The sequence below is a fragment of the Dipteris shenzhenensis genome, chromosome 10 (assembly GCF_047967505.1).
Source record: "Dipteris shenzhenensis isolate YYH24624 ecotype China chromosome 10, Dip_SZ_1.0, whole genome shotgun sequence".
NCBI lineage: Eukaryota > Viridiplantae > Streptophyta > Polypodiopsida > Gleicheniales > Dipteridaceae > Dipteris > Dipteris shenzhenensis.
This window is the reverse complement of record NC_141605.1, coordinates 15,552,722-15,570,874: the sequence shown is the minus strand read 5'-3', so window position 1 is coordinate 15,570,874 and position 18,153 is coordinate 15,552,722. Positions and strand designations below refer to the sequence as shown.

The following is an 18,153-nucleotide window of genomic DNA, read 5'->3' as shown; positions in this document are numbered from 1 at the left end:
CCACTCTTAATTGCATCTATTGTTTCAGGTCTCACTACATCGGGTTACCATGCATGTCCTGTTTGTGGTCCTTCGCTAGTTGCCTCACGGGCAGACGCATTGAATAAGGTCATCTATGAGAATCACCATCGATTTCTCCCACCTGATCATCCTAGATATGTTGCCCCTTGGAATGAAGTCCTCCCACAATCACTCACCACGGGAGATTGGATGAGAATTTGGGACGGTTCCACGACTCCTCCACCACTTGGCATGAGCCAGTAAGGATTTGTAACTATTGGCTGGAAGTAAAGATTGGCTATATTGGTTGAAAGTGAAGATTGCACGCTAACACTTTATTTTGTTTAGATACTCCATCTTTTATTGTTTACCATATTGGTCCCACCTCAAGATCAATCACCTGCTCGATCCCATGCATATCTTCAAGAATGTGGCATCTACCATTTGGGAGCATTTGAATGGGACACGAGATTCGACAGGCATAAGGGAGGATCTACGTACCACAGGGAGGATGCGTGAAGCTTGGCCTCAAGAGAGACCAAATGGGCGTGTTTTTTTACCTCGTGCACCGTGGATGTTATCAAAGCTAGAGATGGCGACGGTGAAGCGCGCTATTACTACAATTCGTACTCCCACTGGATGCATGAGGTGTTTGAAGGGAGCCTGTACAAAGAGCAAGAAAAGAGGAGTAGAGCAATTATATGGCTTGAAATCTCATGATTGGCACAAGATGCTCCAAGTAAGTATTTTATATGCATAATATCTTTTTCCTTTCAAATTTGTGAGTGAATAGCTATAAGCAACTAATCAACCACCTCCTCGCAGGTTCAGTTCGTACTACCTACTAGCATTTCACGTAGTGCAACAAAGGACGTGAAAGATTGTATTTACAAGATGGGCGAGCTTGTGAGGTATGTGAGCTCAAAGGAAATAGATCCCACCACGCTTGAGAATGCTCGAGTTATGTCAGTGGAGGCAGTTTGTTTAGTGGAGGAGACATTTCCACGTTCTATTCTCACAAGCCAACTACATCTCATAGTACATTTGGTGGATGAGATTGCTATATGCGGTACTATACATGCACGATCGTTGTTCTTCCTCGAGCGCTTCATGAAGACGTTGAATGGCTTCGTGAGACAAAATGCAAGACCCGAAGGTAGCATGGCCGAGGGTTGGTTGGTACAAGAGTCACTTGTATATATTTCTGAGTTTCTTGTTGATGTGGATAGCTCTCTCCCACGACTATGGAGAGATGATGAAGACCTAAGGATGACCTCTATTATGCCTCAAGGAAAAGGACGCAACAAAGTAATAGACACGGAGTTGCTTAATAGTATCAACCTCTTTTGCGTGCTTAATAGTGATGTGATGAAAAGATGGGTGACAAGATACGAGGATGCAAAGGCAAGAAGACAAGAAGAAAGGGCCCTCTTTCGTACACACCACGGATCTCGTGTGCCATACCCTCAGCGTCTAAGAGCACTTCCAAAGGATATTCATGTGGATTGGCTACTTGATGAAATGGAGAAAGCAGAGAAAGACGAGGGGATGCATATCACAATGGAAGAATGGGAGTATGCTAGGGGATGCATGAGCAAGGTCGGTATATAGAATGTTATGCATAAGTTAGGAGGTTTTTATAATTTAGATTGCTTATTTAATTGATTTTTTCTTGGTGTAGTGCACTATGTTCAATGCTATATGGTGTGAGGGCAAGCATTTTCGAACACAACGGATTGATGATAAGAGAAACACACAAGATTGCGGCGTCATTGCTAGCTTTGAGGGAGCCAATGGAGCCATGGATGATTATTGTGGCATAATCCAAGATATCATTATGCTTGACTTTCGACGCTTCTTTGTGTATGTTTTGGATGCAAAGTGGTTTAAGGACATGGTGGAAAGAGGCCCTAATGCAACAATCAAACGCCATGCAAGTGGCTTTGTAACTATTGACTCCACAAAGTTTTGGCAAAGTAGGAAGGACACACTAATACTACCGCAACAATGTGAACAGGTACTGTGCACACACATAAAAATACTCGCTTTTAAATATTTGATGCAAGAAAAGTAACATGATTGTATTTGTGTTTGAATTAGGTTGTCTATCAACCAATGGTGGATAATAATAGGTGGTGGCGTGTCCCAAAGTGATGTATAGTACATTTACTAATATGGAGCGTATGGAGGATGATCATGGCCATGGACGTGATGATGACCGTGATACAAGAGAGGAGGATGATCATGAGATAGGAGATATAGATATTGAGGCCGGCATTACCTGTGAGGATGAGCCTACCATTGGAGATCTTGATTTTGATGAGCACATGAGTGGCACAAGTAGTAGTGGGTTGAATGTATTTGTAGATCTAAACACTTGTTTGGATTTTGAAGTAGATAGTTTGGCAAGGGTTGATCTCATTGAGGATGAGATTGAACCGTAGCCCCACAATTGATATTGGCAAAACTATTTTACATATTGTCTCATTCTCCTCATTTCCCTTAATTCTTGTATATGTGGGCTTGCAAAAAATTATGTGCTTTGGTAATCATGGGCAATGTTTGGAAAGCAATGATGTACACCAAAATCTCACTTTCTGTATTCTCTGGAGCGCGTCTATTTACGCGTCTAAATGCGCGTCTGATTCTCAATATAAACGCGCAAATAAACGCGCAGATACACGCGCAAATAGACACGCTAATAAACGGGATGTTAGACGGGCCCGTATTTTCTCAGGTCTAACACGCAAATAAACGCGGTGATTCACACGCAAATAGACGAGCGTTTAGCCGCGCCTATAGACGCGCCCGTAATTTCTCTACTAGAGCAATGCCTATAGACGCGCCCGCTATTTTGCACGTCTACCAAGCGCGTCTATAGTTGCTTTGTGTTGTTGTGAGTGTGCTGATGACCACACATTCTAAGAATTACAAATTGACCTTAGGTCTATTTAAAAACTATGAAGATGTGATTAGAACATTCTCTCTCTCTCTCTCTCTCTCTCTCTCTCAAACACATACACACACACACACACTTACATTTAAATTGACCTTCGACATCGTTTTAAAAGCTATGAAGATGTGATGTGTGGCATAATCAGTCATACACACGCATAGACACACATATTCTAAGAGAATATACAAATCGACCTTGTATTGATTTGAAAATTGTTATCATGCAGTGACCACTACACATTCTAAGACATTGCAAATCAACCTTGAGTCAGTTTAAAATCTATAAAGATGTGATTCGAATCTTCACATACACAGATGCACATAACATACACACACGTTCTAAGAGTATGCAATCAACCTTTCATTGATTCAAAAACTATGAAAATGTGATCTGAGGCATGATCAGTCACACACACAAACAAGGACACACATGTCATCATGTGGTGATGACCTCATATTACAAATTGACCTTGGGTCGATTTAAAATGTATGCAAATTGACATTGGACCTCACTTACACACACACACACACACACACACACACATAGACATACACACACATATTTTAAGACTATGTAAATCAAGCTTGGCTCAATTCAGGAAGCATTATCATTCACACACACACACACACTCAAAATGATCTTGGGTGAATTGAAAAGCAAGGAAGATGTTATTTGAATCATAATCATATACACACATGCATAAACACACATTCTAAGAGTATACAAATTGACATTAGTTGACATTGGGTTGATTTGAAAACAAGTATTATATGGTGATGACCACGCATTTTAAGAATTTTTAAATCTTCAGTTGATTTAAAAACTATGAATATGTGATTTTAAGCTTTTCTCACACACACACACACACATGCATAGAGACACACATTCTAATACTATATCAATCAACCTAGCGTCGATTTTAAAACTATTATAGTGTGGTGACGAGCACACATTCTAAGACTTACAAATCGACCTTAGGTCTATTTAAAAACTATGAAGATGTGATTAGAACATTCTCTCTCTCTCTCTCATACACACACACACACCCATCCCCTTGGAGACCATGGTGTCCTCCAACTGGTGGTTGGGTGATGATGTGCATGCTTAAGCACTTGATGCATTTATATTGGGAGAATTTTGCTTTTGGCATTGATTTAACATGGAATTAGTCTAGTAAAAATAATGGAGAAACATGGCCTTGACCAAATGAAAATTTAATCTTTTTGAAGGGGGCCATATATATGAAAAGATCATGTGTTAATACTTATTGAATACTATCAAGGACATATTGTCCTCGAGATCCTCGAGACTAGTGACTAGTGTACATATTGTAGTGTCAATGGCACGGAATTTAATGATATTATGTAAATACAAAGTGCATTGCCCATGAACATGAAGGACCCCAAGGGCCCCCACTTTCTTTGAGATGAATGCCCATGGACTGGTACATAGTGAAATCCAAGGGAATGTGACTGATGGAAGTTGTAAAAATGCAAGTTGTTAAGCACTTACCTTGGCTGCTGTCTAGTAAAGGAGTAAATGCATGGGGAAGTACATCTTCTTCCTCACTCTCTCTACCTATTACCGAGATGGAGTTTCCAAGCTAAGCATGGAGGAGTCTTGCTTAGCTTCCAAGCTTCTAGAAACTCATTTTGACCTCTTCCAAGACTACCCCCCTCTCAGAATGGCTTGCAGACCATCGAGGAACTCGCAAAAACAAGGTTCTACAAGGAGGAGCAATCCTGGACTATAGGCCCGAGCATTCTAGCCACGCGTTACACAGGAATGGACTCGTTAGAACCTTCCTATACAACTCATGTTGAATGAAGTTAACTACGATCTCCTAAGTTTGGGGGACTTCGTCCTCAGCAAGACTACAGCAGAAAAGCTTCGGCTCGACTTGAACTTCGGTTTTAGGTGAGGCTTCTCGATTGGAGCTTCGTTTTCAATTGATTTATCATTGCCCCTTGGCATTTCTTATTCGAGTTCAGCCGGAGAAGTCGACGCTTCTCTTCAACTTCTAGTGTATCTTTGTAAAGTCTGGCGTGCTATCCGCCACCACAGCCATTTCGTAACTACCAGGGGCATATAATATCGTAACTTCCATTGATGGAGCTGCGTCCATTGATGACTAAGTAGCCCAAGGCTCCAACATGAGCAGCCTGTTTGGAAGACATCTTCTGCATCGCGGTAGTGTTTTTGCAGCTCGTCTGGAGGAAGAAGCGAAACAAGCATAGAGCCGTAGGCTCATCGTATCAGAGATCTTCTCTGCAAAAGAAAGAAAAAGGGTTCTCATGCTTCGAGTCTTCCCTTGCCTCTGTTAAGCTTTGGGCTTACTCAAGGAGCCACCTCCTTCGTCGGCTTGTGTCTGCTTTCTTCTAGTCTTAAATTCTACATGGAAACATTTCATGTTATTTCCATAGGACGAGAACTCTCATAAAAATAGGCACTTCCACACAGGGCCGTTGGCACATCTACCACATTGGAAATACTCACAAGAAACTGGCCGATGCAAACCAACATCCACAAAGGTGGTAAGATCAAAACATTACACAGATCAACCTACAAATCAGAACAACCGTATTATCACACAAAGCATGCTTATTACAATATCTCTGTCGTTTAGAGATTTGTGTCATACAAATCCCCAAATGTCATTTCCGTTTTCTCTTTTATCATATACATTTTGTAACAGTGTTTTGCAAAATAGTTTTGGAAATATTGATGGATCATTTTAACATTTGGATTTCAAATTTTAACCTTAGTTAAACAGCTTGGACTTTTGAATTTGGGACTCTTAGGTGGACTATATATTTAGAGAATCCTAAATTTAGGATGGGGTCTTGTTATGTATTCTTTGAACGGAGACCTTTTGGGCTATTTGCCACTGAATTCTGTTGCATTAGGATAGGCCCTTTGTTTGTGGGATAGCCATATATATATGTTTATGCAGGGATGTTGTGTTTACAACAAAAAAAGTGGCACATTGACTAGACTTATGAAAAGGGGCATTTTCTTTTAAGAGAAGTTATGAATATGGTGACATTAAGGTTGGTTGGACAAGATGGATCCCATAGATGGACATGGGGACATTAAGCCTAATTGGTGGTATTTATGTTGCAAAGTCTGGTAGGTAATGGTCTTAAATGCCTTTCACTATTACTTGGATTTCACTAACATTTTAAATGCATTCTTCATATCTTTAATTGCCCACCTCTAATTACTATTGAATAGTAAAATGCCAAGATTTGATTATGCTAATCTGGATCGAGTGACACGGATAACCACTGTGTGCCGGCATTAAAAGCCTGCAGTCCCACAATCCATAGTATACACGTTCTAACGTGCTATATTTGTGGATGGATGCAAGTGAGTCGACATACCTCTCCATTAGGTTTGCATTAGAAAATCTAAGGCAGGAAGACACGGTGTTGGCAACTTCGAGAAAAACTCTACAACGGATTTTCTCCAAGTATTGTTACATGTAATTCAACTCTGTATTGGAGACTAATCATCAGTATCGTTGTACTTTTTGCAATGTACTGAGATAAATGTGAGTATAATAATTGACTCCCACTTTGACACTTTGATCAGAGGAATGATATGATATGGATTATTCTCACTTATGAAGTATTGAGGTTGGTGATTAACGGACTATGCTCACTAGTTGTTTGGAAAGGGCTTTTACACACAAAAAACCTTGTGTGTCATGAGCGCGTGCGGGGGTGTGTGTAATTTCTACTTTTCACGTAGCGTCCTGGGCTTTCCAGGTGCCTACTTGTAATCTTTTTAATTTTGTACATCATGGTGGGTTTTCACCTATTCTGAGGTTTCCCACAAAGAAATAAAAGATTTCAATAATTTAAAAAAAAACTATGTAATTTCACCAAAAATGTGTGTGTGTGTGTGTGGAGGGGGAGAGAGAGAGAGAGAGATGCCTTGAGGGAATATCTTGGAGATGCAATTTCTCTCATTTATTCAAAAAATTGGTAACCATCAAAGAAAAGAAGCTAGGGGTCTCCCTCTATGAGCAAACAACCAGCTCACCGAAACAGTTGAGAGATAAGCATGTGCTTCACCAGTTGAGCCTTTACATGGATTTTTAAGATGAGAGTCAAAATCTGGATATGGAAGGTAGCTCTACAACCAAAGTGACCATAGGCCTAAATGTTTGATTATTAGTGTGATGGATTGGCAATAGATGCATCACTTGGGCTCAAGAGCATGAGGCATGCCAATGTAGCTCCCACTATATTCGAATGAGCCATCTGAGTTCTTTCTCATGTAAGGGAATCCTTGCTTGTAAGGATTTGGGTTATAGTTGCTCATACCTACATCGATTGAACTAGGCCCCAGAGGTGAAAGAAATTCAAGCTCCTTCACTACTTCACTAATGCTGGGTCGAGAAGCAGGATTATCCTCCACACAACTTAGGGCCAGGTCCAGAAGTGCCCCTAATGCCTTTGCTGGACAGTCTTTGAGATCACGATCCACCAAGTTTGATTGCACTAGAGAAGCCATCCCTCCTTGTTCCATTGCCATCCTCACCTCCAACACCACATATTTCCCTCCTTGAATTGGCTGCCTGCCGGTGATCAGCTCCAACAATACCACTCCAAAGCTGTACACGTCGCTTTTCTGTGTAAGCCTGCAGGTCATGAAGTAGTCTGGGTCCAAGTATCCCTGTGAATGAGAAAATAAGAAGATTAATTTGAATATGTAATTGATAGCCCTTGAAATCCATTTGAAGTTGATAATGAAGATGAAACAAACACATATTTGTTGCTAATTTCTATTTCAGGTAGATATAGTTCCATTGCATGAGGAACCCAAATCTGTTGTATAGTTTCTGTATCAGGCTAGATATCAATTTCATTGCGCAATCGATAATCCATGGAATAAATTCCTTTTAACTTTCATGCAGAAAGATACTGTATCATAGAATTTGTCACAAACTTCTCTGTTTATGGAAGTCTAAACGAGAATTCCTCTAGTACTCTATCATACCGGAGTGCCTTTCACTTGTGTGGACATAAGAGCAGCACCATCCTCATCGTATAGCGCGAGCTTGGAGAGACCAAAATCTGCAACCTTGGCAACCAGCTTGTCGTCCACAAGGATGTTGCTCGACTTAACGTCTCTGTGAATGATGGGTGGATCAGCTTCATTATGCAGGTACGAAATGCCCCTTGCAGAATCGAGTGCAAAAGAGATCCTTCTTTCCAAATCCATGCTGATTCCAGTAATTCCTGTGAAATGCACAAGGGTATCAGAATACTTATCTGTCTGCTTTAACAAAGTACAGGAGCTTAGGGCTTCAGATCTTGCAAAGCACTGGAGCTTAAACTGACTAATGTAGTGCTACTGATACCTGCTGACAGACAGTCTCTTATCGTCCCATTTGGCATATACTCATACACTAGCATCTGCTCGCCCTCTTCGAAACAAAAGCCGATCAGATTCACCAGGTTCCTGTGATGAACCCTAGACAAAAGCTCTATCTCATTCTTGAACTCTGTCGCACCTTGTACAGAGTTAGCCCCTGCCCTTTTGATTGCCACTTGTTCTCCGGATACAAGATATCCCTTATATACCTGCGTAGTCGAACGAAATCACGTCTTATTAAGAGCATCGCTAAAATTCCAAGGCTCAAGAACAAACGATTGAACTCCAGAACATGAGCAAAGAGCAGCCCGGTCGATATTGGATGACAAGCTAGCTAACCTTCCCGTATCCTCCTTGACCAATCTCATTGTTTTGGCTGAAATCGTTGGTACACTTTTTTATTTCCTCCAATGAAAACCATCGGGCACCTTTCAACCGAGGAATATCTGCGGTCTCTCCTTCGCTGGCTGCAATCCAAGCAGCTGAAAATATCGACCGGCACAGATTTTCCCATATCAGCTTCGGATGCTTCCAACGTCTGGTAGACTATGAGCCATTCGAAAGAAAGTCGAAAACCAGTTTTAAGACTAGAAGATACAATGGAAATGCCAATGGCAATATTACTGACCAAATGGTTTGTTCTTCTCCTCTGCTCTCTCGGCTCGCCTTTTCTGCTTCAGAGCATAGGTCGCAACAACCATGGTGGCAATTGTGAAAAATGCTGCACCGACTCCTATACCAATCTTCGCACCTGTGCTGAGTCTGTGTACTATCTCGACTGCAACACGAAAAGCAGCAAGTCTCGATTAGGCAAAAACTTGTATTGAAGAGAAAGGGGGAAATGGACGAGGCAAGGTATATGAGATTTACAGAACTTGATAGCTTATCATGACGGTATAGTGCAAAGAGATTTGATCAGAAATCAGGGATGCGATGCAACTTGAAACTCAAATTACAGGCTCAAACAGAGCGAAGGTGCGGATCTTAAAATTACCAGTAATGTAAGGGGAGCCACCATAGCTGAAAATTAATGGCCCGATAGTTGGGAAGTTGTCACCCTGATCCTTGAGTACAAAAGATATACGGGCTGCATCATTAGGAGGCCAGGCATCTGACCCTGTAGGCGGGAACACCAGAACCGTTACTTGAAAGCTCGAAATGACCTGCACCACTATTTGGCTTTTGTTGACTGCGAGACTCTGGCCGACGTCGGACGTGCTCAGTCCCGTTGCGAACTGCTGCTCCATGGAATTGATGGAGTCGAGCGTAAAGACGGGAATTTTCATTGCCAGGAAGGTGACATTGGTCACAACAGGTCGCGCACACTGGCAATCTCCCGGGAAATTGGGATTGGTCTCATATTCAGCGGGACATTGATTTGGGCACACTGAGACACTAGTTGACGGGGCCGGCGATGTGCCGGATTCCGCATTCGTGCACACAGTCGGATTATTGCCACAGTAGTCATTTCCGTTCAATCTGGATTCAAATCGTGCAACAATTTTATTGAACCATCGACATATCCGCGATATATAGTAGGATTCAATTCATGCAACATTAAGTGAATCCAATCGTGCAACAATCATCTGTGAAACCCAAAAGCCAGGTGGTTTGTGCGTTTGACGAATGATTGTTTGATTTCCGTTGTCGACCTAATATGGACATATCGCAGGATTCAAATCATGCAACAATCACATTTGAACACACAAATCCGCGACATTTCCATTCAATCAACATTAAATGAATCCAATCGTGCGAAGACGCACAAGCACCACACATGCCGACATATTACGTTGACAATGCAGATCATTAAACAATAAATATCCGTCAAACGCACAAACCACCGACATATCAACATATGGTGGGATTCAAATCGTCCAGCAATCACACAAATCAGCGACACATAATCCCACAGTAGGCATTTCCATTCATACTGAATTCAAACCATGCAAGAGTGATTCAAATCGTGAAACAATCACCTTTCAGCACACAAATCAGCGACATACACTCGACTACCTGATTCAAAATTGTGAAACCCAAAAAAATTTCACCGCACGAAGCAGCATCAACAACTTCCAGAGATTACGTGGGAGGAGAACGAGAAAACTCACAATAATTGTTGTGCATAGGAGCCTTTTTCAAGCCCCGAAATACTATTATTTGTCAAATCAATGAAAAGAAGTGTCGGACTTGCTGCGGCAAGGTTTAACGTGCCGTTCAATTGGTTAGATCCAAGGCTTCTGTAATTACCAAGCTTAACAACTTAGTGTTTATATTAGTTTCATGTTGAAACATTGAATTCTCAAGAATTCAAGCCATGAGATCACTTACACGTTAGTGATATGGGGGAGAGCGAATATCTTAGTGGGTATGTCGCCAACAAGGTTTGCAGACTCAAAGGATCTGTACAACATAAGCAATACAAAGGTAAAATGAGAAAAGTTGATTAAGATGTTTAAGGAAAAAGTAAATAAAAGGAAAATTTGATTCCTTTTTATACTTTTAAATCATGCTTGTTGACTTCTAGTGAACATCCTTGTCCGAACACTCATACTTAGTCCTTCAAAAGTATGTTGGGCTCGGGATGCTTTGAGGGGCTTGTTAAAGGCTTTCGAACCTTGATTTTTATGCTTTGGAGCTTTTGGGGAAGGGAAAAAAAGACTCAACATAGTCCTATACCTACTTCATATGAAGGATAATGGGCTTCCAAGGCAAACTCTAGCTACCCCCCTAGAGCTGAAACCAAGGTGTGAATGGAGGGTAGTATTCAAGAAGGGGCTATATATATGAAGTCCCTTGAAAGACATTCATTTTCCAAGCTATGTTCACAAGCGAGGCTAAGAGGCTACTTTCAGAACTAATTGGTACAATGTGCGGGTGTTGTATAGGTTGCCCCTACCTAGGGGCAATAGCAATGGTCCGACTAGCTCCTATGACAATGTTAGCGTTAGCAAAATGAGGTGCTTCTACATCAGGGGTAAGGCTACTAGGGTTGTATCCATCATTGGCATGAAAATGGAAAGGGATATATTATCTTTGCTTGGGGTTCAATGAGCAGGATTCATGGGAGGCGAATTGTGGATCCACTGCCAACCTTTAGACACCTCACCTTTAAGTGCTATCCCATACCAATACTATTCCAAATACCAATTAATGAAATTTACACTTCACTTTCACACTACTTTCCCATTCCCAACACTAATTAATTAAATTTTAATTTAGGGCTTTGAGATTCTATAAGATATGATAGAGGCCAATACTTAAAAAAAAAACAAAGTATGTACAATGCAACAAATCCACCGGAAAGTTTCACTTTTCCATTTATATAATTTGCAAAGTTTTTATGTTTTGGTTATAATATATCCCCGAAACTTGAAAATGTCTAAGAAAGTTGAGAAGTTGTAGGTTTTTGTAGTTTAACACTCGTACATGCAGACGTCAGACACAATTCTGAAAGCAAACTTTGGACGAAACCACACACAAATGAAGTATAGCGATCTCTCTCACTTACAGTAAGTAGAGATTTGTCAAACTTGTAATCCAAGCTGGAATGGGAGAGGAGTCGAACTGATTATTGCCAAGATACCTGCCATGGAGAAAGAGGACGAGGAATGAATGCGACGACTGATTAAATTCAGTTTTAAAAGCCTAAATGAATGATGAACACAAAGTTCCCAGATCTAGATGAAAGTTGTAATACTTACAACATTTGCAGTTTCGTATTGCTAGAAAGGTCTGTCAGCTGGCTGAGGCGGTTGTGGTCTAACTGTCTGCATCACACAGGCAAACATATCCCGTCTAATTCAGATCAGCAAGATAAGAAAGAGGAGATTAAGGCTTGAAGGAAACTTTAATTTCTGTTGAATTTGCAGTAGAAAGTTGTTGTTGCGCCTGATGGTGAGATGTTGAAAGCTTACAATGTGATGAGATTTTGAATGGTGCTGATACCGGGTGGGATTGGACCAACTAGCTCGTTGAAATCGAACCGCCTGAGTAAAAGGTAAACAATTAGTGAAGCGTGGCCTCATCCAGACTGCAAGCTACAGATATGATACTCCGATTAACAAAAACCATCACTGCCATCGCTAAGAAATTCGGCTTGTTCATCTCTTATTATCGTGGATGGATGAAATTACGTATAATTTGCACGTCCACATAAAGGACGTTTAATCTGATATTGGTGAAAACTATTATTCAATAAAATTAACGTCATCGTGGATCTCTACATACTCACACGATCTCCACATGACTCAAGTTTCCGATCGTGAGAGGAATACGTCCACTCAAGGAATTATTGCTCAGCAGCCTGATCACACAAACTGAAATCATCAATGGCAGATGAGGTTTACAATAGCTCGGTCTCCGTATCACATCTTCGAAACAAGACGTTTGCAGTCCCAACAATTTTCCCACTTACAAATGTATCATCTGCATCTGCGAATTGAAAATGGCCGACGGAATGCTGCCGTTGAACAAATTGTTTTCGAGATGACTTCAGCTCAACAATGGCAAAAGAACACCGGGTTAATGTAAGTAGCCAAAATCCAGGTCTTCATTCTCATTTTGCGGGCGGCAATTTTGACACAGAATTGAGCAGTTCTCATTCTTTCTCCTTTTCTTTTTGCGTTAATAGAAAGCAGCGTTGAATCAGTGCTCACTTACAAGTGAAGCGTATTTGTCAAGTTGTCCAGCCCGTATCCGATCCCACTTGAGGTTGAGACCGGAAGAGTGCCGCTGAGATAATTGCTCGACACATCCAGCCAAGACATCTCCTTGAGCATACCAATACTCGCAGGTAAAGATCCCGTGAAAAAGTTGCCAGTCAAGCCACTGGACAAGTCGATTGATGAAAGCGGAGAATTACAGTCTATGTAGGAATGTAAGACATAAGTCTCATTCACACATATGCACACACGAAGAGGTGATATGAATGGACACACCTCTCACAGCAACCGTCACAATACAAACTATGTAATGCCTTCTTCCAACTGAATAAACAACAGATTTTACTCGTATGCGCACGACTCTTTGATTTCCACAGTCTAGCCTGTAGTTTATTACTGCATTCGAAAACCGTAGGTCAATTATGATATCACAATCGAAAGTATTTCGCAGTGTACACTTACAGGTAGTCTATGCTCGTCATGTTCCCAATGTCTGGTGGGATGGAGCCTGAGAAATTGCAGAACTGCAAAAAACTGGCCAATTGCACATTCTAATTACTTGTCATGTTGTCAAAACACTGCGCGAAAAATGCATGGGAACGCATTGCATTGTAGTAGATGTGATCACGTTTTGCTTACAAGGAGGTCAGGCTCGTCAATTTCCCAATCTCTTTTGGAAGACTGCCTCCTAGATTTGGATTAGCCGACAGGTCCCTAAAAAGTCGGACGAGTCAGAAAGGTTTTTTACATAAAACTTTTATTGAGGAATCGAGATTGATGCGCTTCCAAAAATCTTGCAAAGTATGTGAGCTTACAAATCTGTCAAAGCTGTCAAGTTTCCGATGGCAGGAGGAAGCAATCCATTCAGATCTTGATTGATTAGCAGCCTGGCAGCAGCAACGAAGACAGAAGCTCTTCAGATTTCGAATTTCAATCGTCAAACACATTCAACTACTTGAGGACGGAAGGGGAGGGAGGGGGGGGGCTAATGCATCTCCGCGGTAAAATTCTCAAACGTTGCTGCAGACGACGAGCGATTAGAGGCGAGGAATTGTACAATCCAGTGACTCGCGTTTTGTTGTTATTGCAGATGACCCCAAGCCACTGCGAGTCGAAGCTACAGGGGTCCGTATTGATGTCCCAGGAGGAAGGTTTGGAAGACCAAGCTGTGTGGAGAGAAATGAGAGCGTTCACTGCATCCAACAAATCGAAACTTGATCATTCCGAAATACCACAGAACTCGAGACCTTGCAGTAGCTCTAGATAAGTACATCAACAATCAGCAAGCGGCCATTCCACGAAAAAGTCATCAGCTGGCTGATGGTTCGACTAAAGTGGCTCAGTAGACTGAGCCACACGATAGAGCTACGGACGAATAGGGAATTCTTCGAAATCACTGGCTTGAAACCTGGTTCCAACGCCAGCTATATTCTCAGAAAATTCAATATGCTACTCTTCGCGACAGCCAACACCACCTCAACCTGCAGTATTGCCAATCCTGTCTCCGACTCTTGCTCACCGCACTCGCATCTCTCTGACTCCCAGCTCTGCCTTGAATACTCGCCATCCATCCCAGTTCTGGGTCGGAGCTAGGCAGGCCGGCAAGAAGCTAGTGTACATGCGAGCTGGGAGATTTTAATTAAATGATGCGCAAAGGGAGCGATGGGTAGGAAGAGTACCGTCGTGAGGGAGAGTGGATGATGAAGCGGAGGCGAGGAGGGAGAAGAAGAGGAGGAGGGAAGGAAACATGGCGATGGCGATGAGGAGCAAGATGATCAACAGGCGAAGGCGAAATGGGCGAAGCAAAAAAACACAAGATGAAAACGAAAATGAAGAACTTTATTATTAGAAGATGATGAAGACGACGATGGAGACGAAGTCTTCCAAAGACAAGCTCAATAAATGCTCTTTGATTCCTCTGTAAATACAAAATTTGTCTATAATCACAACTCGACCCTATCCTACCTATCATTAGCATCTTAGTATCCTTTGTCAACTCTCCTTTATGTAGAAAAATCACAATCACAATCACGTAGAGCCCTCATCCTAGCTTCTCGAGTCTCCATCCCTTCTTGAGTCCTCCTACCACGCTACCACACTTCCACATTCGCACTAGCATCGTCATATCGAACTGCACACTAGTAGCTGGGGTAAAAATGCCTCCCCTTCCTGCTCATTGCAACGCTCCAGCCCAGCTTTGCATCATTAGCTTTTACTAGCATAGCATTACAGTGCCCGACCATTCTACATGGCCCAATGATTTTGATCTTGCATGCAGAGACATAATATTCTTGTCAGGTCGCATCAATACTAGATCGAAATCAGGCTAGCCTTTGTGGAGACATATTTCGCAATGCATTTCTGGGTTTCACCCTTGGTAACAATTTGGGGGGTCCTAATTTGGGGGAGTTCTCTCATTGCTACTACCTTCTCCTCCCCCCCTTGCAACTACATTGCATTCTTAGCTAGTTATCACCAACCATCATAGCCTTTTCCCTCCCTATGCATGGAATCAAAATACTCGCTATCAGGAAAAAATTAGTTGTCTGTGTTCTATTCCTTCGTCTCTAGCTACATTTGAAACCATCTTCCCACAACTCCATTGCTGTGCCAAGCCTCACACCAAAGAGTGTGTGCAATACCCATTTCTATCTCTTCTCCTTCTATCATCACCTCATGAGAATGGTGATGGTTTAAACAAAAACTGCCTCCCATGCCCACAAACCATTTCGCATCACACTAAAGGGTAGGTGTTTTATTTGTAGTGATTATTAGCTTTCCATCTAAGTCGGGTCTAGCTCAAGTATTACCTTAGGAAAAGAATGCATCCCATGTTGCTTTTATCTTAGATTGATTGTAAAAGTTGACAAGGCTCAAAGTGCATACCTCTCTTGTCAACCCCAATTGTTCAAAAACTCTTCAAAAGTGACATATCATAAACTCCTAATGGTACCTTCATGACTCTCGTAGGTCCCTTTGACACTAGAAAAGGGACTTTAGAATCCTTGCTATCTTAGAGCCCCATTGATAACTCGGAGCTTATGAATAGTTAGTTTTGTGCAATGAATAAAGAAGTTGATCATTATATGTGCCCAATGGAGAAAGTAATGTTTCATGTCCCTCTATCATAACAACAAATTGGAATACCATTGTGAGAAAAATGTAATCTACCCACTAGAAAATGGTTATTAGATAGTGATCCAAGCCATCACACAAGTACTTCTAGAGCTAATGCTCAAACCTTATTGAATGCTTATTGAATAAAGAAGTTGATCATTATATGTGCCCAATGGAGAAAGTAATGTTTCATGTCCCTCTATCATAACAACAAATAACAACAAATTGGAATACCATTGTGAGAAAAATGTAATCTACCCACTAGAAAATGGTTATTAGATACTGATCCAAGCCATCACACAAGTACTAGAGCTAATGCTCAAACCTTATTGAATGCTTATTGAATGCTTGGCTTCCATAGCCAAGCTTCTTGAGGTCCAAGTCTCGTTGGTGGCCCTCCTTAAAGGGGAGATTTGGGAGGGAGTTGGCAACTTGGAAAACTAAAAGTTGAGTTTGTGGACGAAGTTCCTCACCTAGATGCCGAATCTCAAAACTTACAACAATAAACCTTTGGCACACCATGCAGGCTATAAATCCAATCAAAATTTACATTTTTAGAAATATATATTGATTTAAAAACAGCCATGAATCACCTTTCCATCAAATGGCAACTATACATTAATAATTGCTAACAACAGTAATGCATATTGCGTGGATTCAACTCTTGATCATGAACTTGCTTCCAAGGAAGAGAGAGATGGGGGGGCAAGGGTTGTGTGTGTGTATATATATTTATAATATATGTATGTATGTATGTATGTATGTATGTATGTATGTATATATATATATATATATATATAGAGAGAGAGAGAGAGAGAGAGAGAGAGGGAGAGAGTTTCTTGACAGCTTTGAAAGATCGAAGGGTCTATGGGATTTAAAAAAGACGAGTAGCACGACCCGTCTACAACTGGTTAAAGATCCGCTCTACTGGGTCTCAAGGTGGGATCTTAAAATGTTTTTAATGTTAAGAAAATAAAATTACTATTCTCAAAATATGTGATAAATGGTGGGAATGTAAGTTTGCAAAACCTTGCAATCATGGGTGTCTTTGCAATTTGCACATCTAATTAGGTTGTATGGATGGCAAGAAAAAATCATCTAGACATTTATCAAAGCATTCAAGCTTCTTAAGGTTTGATATTTTATGAACTTCATAGTCAAGCAAGCTCACAGACAAATGGTGTAACATAGTAGTATAAATTGTAAAGAAAAAGCCATGCTCCATAAATCGAAACACGCCTAAAAGGTGTTGGTCAAACATGGACTTGAACTCATTGTTCGTTTGCTAATTGACTGCCTTGATAGCTCAACACCACGACATGCACACTCCCACATCTTACATTGCTAGAGAACTTCCTTAAGTCCACCTTTTAGTACTTCAGCAACCATGGCTATTGACACCATCTCCTCCTTGCTCGTGTCCCTCACCATGCCCCCCACAACAACCTCCATTAACATAAACCTAATTCTATTGCCCCCATTTTACTAATTACCTAGAGGAACCTTTCATTGCATAATGTATTTCTTCTTGAACAATCACAATAGTGGTGGGTCACTTTCCACCAACAAATTTAACGTCCGCTCTAGCTTTGTCCACTATCTCCTCCCCTCCCCATGTAGTTTCCATTTGGGTGGGTTGTCCTTTGATTTTGTAATCCTTGTTCACCTCTCCTACAACAAAGGTGCATCCATCTTCACCACCATCTTATTAAGTCTACCAATCGTTTGCCATTGTCAAGTTTCTTGTTGCAAGATCTTTGCGATTGTCAAGTTTCTTTGGAAGCTCTTTGGTTCATCCTTTCATACCTAGCAACCCTAGCAAGGTGCCTCTCTCAAACCCTTCTCCCTCAATGGCCTCCCTTTAATTAAGGTGGCAAAGCTTACACCATCATGGTAGTATAGGCAGGAAAAACTCAATTATTTTCTCTTGCCCTCCCCCTCCATGACTCTCATTAACATATGCACTCTCCTTGAATTAATGCATCTGCTCTCTTCCTCCTCCCACTGCCTTCCTCCACTCTTCCTCCTCCC

At 41.4% G+C, this 18,153-nt stretch overlaps 1 protein-coding gene across 2 annotated transcripts; it reads right to left on the bottom strand.

Annotated features, from left to right (window-relative positions):
* Window positions 1-7,111: 7,111 nt before the first annotated feature.
* Window positions 7,112-14,797, bottom strand: LOC147897460 (leucine-rich repeat receptor protein kinase HPCA1-like). Of its 2 annotated transcripts, XM_087380010.1 has the most exons (19): window positions 14,685-14,797; window positions 14,063-14,198; window positions 13,821-13,892; window positions 13,645-13,719; window positions 13,468-13,539; window positions 13,004-13,171; window positions 12,759-12,833; window positions 12,576-12,647; window positions 12,259-12,330; window positions 12,046-12,111; window positions 11,853-11,927; window positions 10,673-10,744; window positions 10,453-10,581; window positions 9,336-9,820; window positions 8,970-9,119; window positions 8,681-8,823; window positions 8,328-8,550; window positions 7,964-8,205; window positions 7,112-7,639 (listed from the first exon to the last, which is right to left on the bottom strand). In XM_087380010.1, exons 1-19 carry the CDS (start codon window positions 14,752-14,754, stop codon window positions 7,163-7,165), a joined length of 2,874 nt encoding a protein of 957 aa, XP_087236136.1. In that variant the 5' UTR covers window positions 14,755-14,797; the 3' UTR covers window positions 7,112-7,162. The 2 variants fall into 2 exon arrangements, with proteins under 2 accessions (XP_087236136.1, XP_087236137.1); XM_087380011.1 differs by lacking the exon at window positions 13,645-13,719.
* Window positions 14,798-18,153: the final 3,356 nt, after the last annotated feature.

Bases quoted from the DNA above. Each gene is read 5' to 3' on its own strand.
- LOC147897460 (XM_087380010.1), bottom strand. From the start codon at position 14,754: ATGTTTCCTTCCCTCCTCCTCTTCTTCTCCCTCCTCGCCTCCGCTTCA. The intron at 14,199-14,684 runs GTACTCTTCCTA...TGTTGGATGCAG, and splicing joins ATCCACTCTCCCTCACGACG to TGAACGCTCTCATTTCTCTC. The intron at 10,745-11,852 runs GTAAGTGAGAGA...TATGTTGTACAG, and splicing joins TTGACAAATCTCTACTTACT to ATCCTTTGAGTCTGCAAACC.